The 3,810-nt window shown below is 47.5% G+C and overlaps 1 protein-coding gene across 1 annotated transcript; it reads left to right on the top strand.

Annotated features, from left to right (window-relative positions):
- The first annotated feature begins 656 nt into the window (after positions 1-656).
- LOC121752797 lies at positions 657-1,771 on the top strand. The gene is made up of 2 exons (XM_042147888.1): positions 657-756; positions 822-1,771. Exons 1-2 carry the CDS (start codon positions 657-659, stop codon positions 1,769-1,771), a joined length of 1,050 nt encoding a protein of 349 aa, XP_042003822.1.
- The last annotated feature ends 2,039 nt before the right edge of the window (positions 1,772-3,810 follow it).

Here is a 3,810-nt window from a genome sequence, read left to right as displayed (position 1 = left end):
TTTTGTTTTTGCATAAGTATGGTGTCGCAGAGAGTATCGTTTAGATGGGGAAGAGAGATTTTTGTTTGAGAGGGAAGTGGTACAGTTTCAAAATTCAAATATTACTTTATGGGAAGGCGAACGGTTGCTTACATCATGCCTGCAACCGCCTGCACAACCGTACGCGCCCTTACCCATTTTTACTTCTTTCGTCCCTTACGCTTTATTTTTTAAAAACAAACAAATTCTCTCTCACAAAAATCCCCAAATCTTCTCTCTCGCGATACCCTGTCCTCACTAACCCTAACCCGTAATTTCTTTCAAAGTCTTTGAGAAATTTTCAGATTCAGGCCATGGAGAACACATCAAATGCAAGAAACCCCACCGGATCTGCCGATTCCAACGCGGCGACGTTCATGGCAGAGTTGATGCAGAAGTTTGGCGGGCCAGAAGAGGCGATGAAAGCCTTCGCCCTGTTCACGTCAATGATGGGGAAGGCCACACCTGCCGCATCGACGTCCATCACAACCACCACACCAACACCATCGCAAATTCCAGAGGATGCGATTTCACATCCGGCTATCGTACATACAGTAGCCGAACCGTCTACTGGCGAACCTGGGAAATAAGCCGCGGTAGGCGACAAGCAGGAATAAGGGGCGGATCTGGTTGTGGAGATGGAGCAGATGACGTCTGTTGAGGGGGAAACCCCTGTTATCTCTGAGGTTGGTGTTGTCGAGGGGGAAACCCCTGTTATTTCTGCTGATGTTGATGTAGGTGAGGGGAAACCCCTGATTTTTCTATTGGTATCGTAGAGGGGGAAACCCATGTGGTGGTTGAAGGAGTCAAAAAGGGGGCAACCCCAGTGGATAATGTTGAGGGGGAAACCCCTGTTGGTGATTTGGAGGGGGCGACCCCTGTTATTTCGAAGGAAGTTGTTGGGGGGGAAACCCCGGAAAAATTAGCGGGCGGTGAAGCCCTAATCTCTGATACGATGGTTGCTGAGGGGGAAACCCCTGTCTACATTGAGGGGGCAACCCCTATTTTGTCTGAGGAGGGAGAGACCTTCATTACTACTGAAGCTTCGGAGCCCAAGAAGAGCGGGCTGGAAGTGGTGATAGAACTGGACGATCAGCCGGTGGGTGCAGACTTGCCAATGGATAAACGGGAGGCCCGACGACGGGCCCGACGGAATTTGAAAGATGAGATCGAGGACCTCACTTTGTCCACAAAAGAGGAAGTACAAGACCTAGGAACAGAGGGTGAGTTAGAGAAAGATACCCCTAGGTCTGGAGGGGAGGAAGAAGAAGACGAGGAGGAGCGCCGCTTGACAGCAAAAAGAAAAATGAAGGGCAAAAAGGCAGCTCCTTCCTTGGTCAAGAAGACAAGAAAGCCTTCTGGGGGTAAATCTATTGAAGTCTCACTCCCTCCCCCAGTGAAGGTACCATATGCTAGAGAGCCAGTTAGCCCTGCTAGGTCCAGTGAATCTGAAGAGGAGCCAGAAGAGGAACTAAATTTCGAACCTGCAGAAGTCTGGATTACCAAGGGATTGCTTGATGCAATGAGGAAGTTTGAAGACCCCAAACGAGCGGCGACCTACAAGGAACGGAGTGGTCCAGGTAAGCTTGCAACGTCTGGAAAACGATATGATCCCGCAGAATTGAAGGAGATAGATTCTGATGAAGAATTCCGGCAGTACATCGATGCCATCGGTTTCGATTGGTTACTAAAGCATATCTCTGCGGAGGTCCCAAAGGCACTGGCACGTGAATTCTTTCTACATTCCGTTTGAAACCAACCACTGATTTGGATGCCGATTCCATCACTTTCCGCCTATTCACCATGGAACATGAAATGAGAATCCGAGAATGGTCCCTCCGAATGGGACTGTTTACGCGTACGGAGGATGATGAGGGGCTATGGAATGATCGGGTGGTTGGAGCGCCGAAGTTTACGCCTGGATTCAAACCACAATCAGCCTGGGAGTTCATCGCCCACCCGAAGGTGGGACAGTTTAAGACAAGTATTTCCAAGGGGTTTCATATAGAGAATCGCATCCTTCGATTTGCTCAGACTTTCATCAGCTACAATCTCATGGGAACTGCCAACTCGGCCTTGACAACGGCAGATTTATACTTCACTTGGTGCATGGCCACGGGAGTAAGGGTGCATATAGGCTACTGGTTAGCCCAGGCGTGCCATCAAATGACCGTCAACCCTTCCCGACACATGTACACGTGTCACCTCTTAGGGGCTTATCTTCAGTGAAACACGATAATGAAGATCGCCAAATCTGCCCCTGTGGTGGTTATGTGTGAGCCTCCAGAAATCTTTAATGTTGACTACTTTTTCAACAAGGGGTTGTTGTACATGCATGGGAAGGAGGTTTGTTTCTACGAAGTCAGCAGGTTGGAGCCCCAAGTCAAGATAGAGCATGATGTTGGTAAGTCGAAGGCAAGCATGGAAGTGGAGGAGATGAAAGCAGAAGTGAGTGTGATGCACAAAGAATTGGGTGAATTCGGAAAGGTGATGGGTGTGATGAGCAAGGAACTCGGTGACGCAAGGAAAGAAATGGTCGGGATACGGACAGAACTCGGGGGAGTTATAGAAGAGATGCAGGCCCTCCAGGGGCGCGTCACAGTCATGGTGGGGAAGTCATCTACGCAAAACGGTCGGATGGTGGAGGCTGTCCAGTTAATGATGATGATGATGACCAAATGGCTGAAGGAGAACTTCTCCGAGCCCCAGGCGAAACTGACTACTGGACCCAGCAAGGTGTCCACCCAGCCAGGGCCAGGAAGTTTATCTCCACTGCATCCCCCACCCGCGTCTAAACCTCTGCTAGCTCGTCGGCTTCAAAGACCCTGACTGTGAAGAAGACATTGACCAAGCAACCGAGTGAGGAAGTGAAGGAGAAGCCGAATTCGCCAGCAAGAAAGAAATCAAAAGTAACCCGCCCATACGTTCCACCGCAGGTTGGCTCCCTAGGGAGCCAAACCCCGAAATGAAGCCCCCTTGACCAAGTAACTTTACTTTTAGTTTTTCTCTTTCTTTCGTTTTATGTTTATATATTTGATGTTTGTGTATGTGTTTTCTTTTTCCCAGCATGCCGTATTCTGTATATATTTGCCTGTGATTATGTCTTCTCCCACTTAGCCCAATTTTTGGTCTAAGTGTGAGAAGTTTGTGTTTTTTTCTGACATGTTTTGGTTGTTCTTCGGTTGTGCCTTCTACCACTTAGCCCGTTGCTCGGTCTAAGTGTGAGAAGTTTGTTTGCTTTTTCAGGATTGTTGTTCCTGAAGTTTTTTTTTTTATGTTTTGTTGAGTTTTGTTTGTACTTCCCTGTTTCTCCCCTTCACTGGGATTGCTTGGGGACAAGCTTGAGTGAAGTGGGAGGGGAGGGAGTCGTACAGTTGTGTTCTTATGTGATTAGGTGTCTTTAGATTTAGGTTTAGTTTCTTTATGTGTGTCGCATGAGCTAGTGAATATAATAAGGCAAGATCCCCTTAGTGAGAGCAATTGAAGATAGGATGCATATCAACTTTGAGGCATTTTTCCTTAATAAGCTGAATTCGGTTTGAATGAAGTATGGACGATAGAGGATGCCTTAGATGACCTAGTTATGAAGCCCCACCATAAATGTGAGTTATAAGCCTATACATTGTGAGCTAACTTGTATAAAAGGGGCCACCACTTGATGCTTAGGGAGAAGAGTGATAAAAAAAAGTTCTGGAGGTATAAGCTGGACGAAGTCCAGAGGAAGAATAAAATAAACAGAATTCGGAGGTATAAGCTGGACAAAGTCCAGGGGAAAATATAAAAAGGGGGAAT

This window comes from Salvia splendens, chromosome 10 (genome assembly GCF_004379255.2).
Source record: "Salvia splendens isolate huo1 chromosome 10, SspV2, whole genome shotgun sequence".
In the NCBI taxonomy this organism is placed as follows: Eukaryota; Viridiplantae; Streptophyta; class Magnoliopsida; order Lamiales; family Lamiaceae; genus Salvia; species Salvia splendens.
Note: the sequence above shows the minus strand (reverse complement) of the source record. Positions and strands in the feature narration are given on the sequence as shown.

Excerpts from the sequence above, each read along its gene's own strand:
- LOC121752797 (XM_042147888.1), top strand. The coding sequence starts at position 657 with ATGGAGCAGATGACGTCTGTTGAGGGGGAAACCCCTGTTATCTCTGAG. Across the intron at positions 757-821 it reads TTCTGCTGATGTTGATGTAG|GAGTCAAAAAGGGGGCAACC; the intron begins GTGAGGGGAAAC and ends TGGTGGTTGAAG.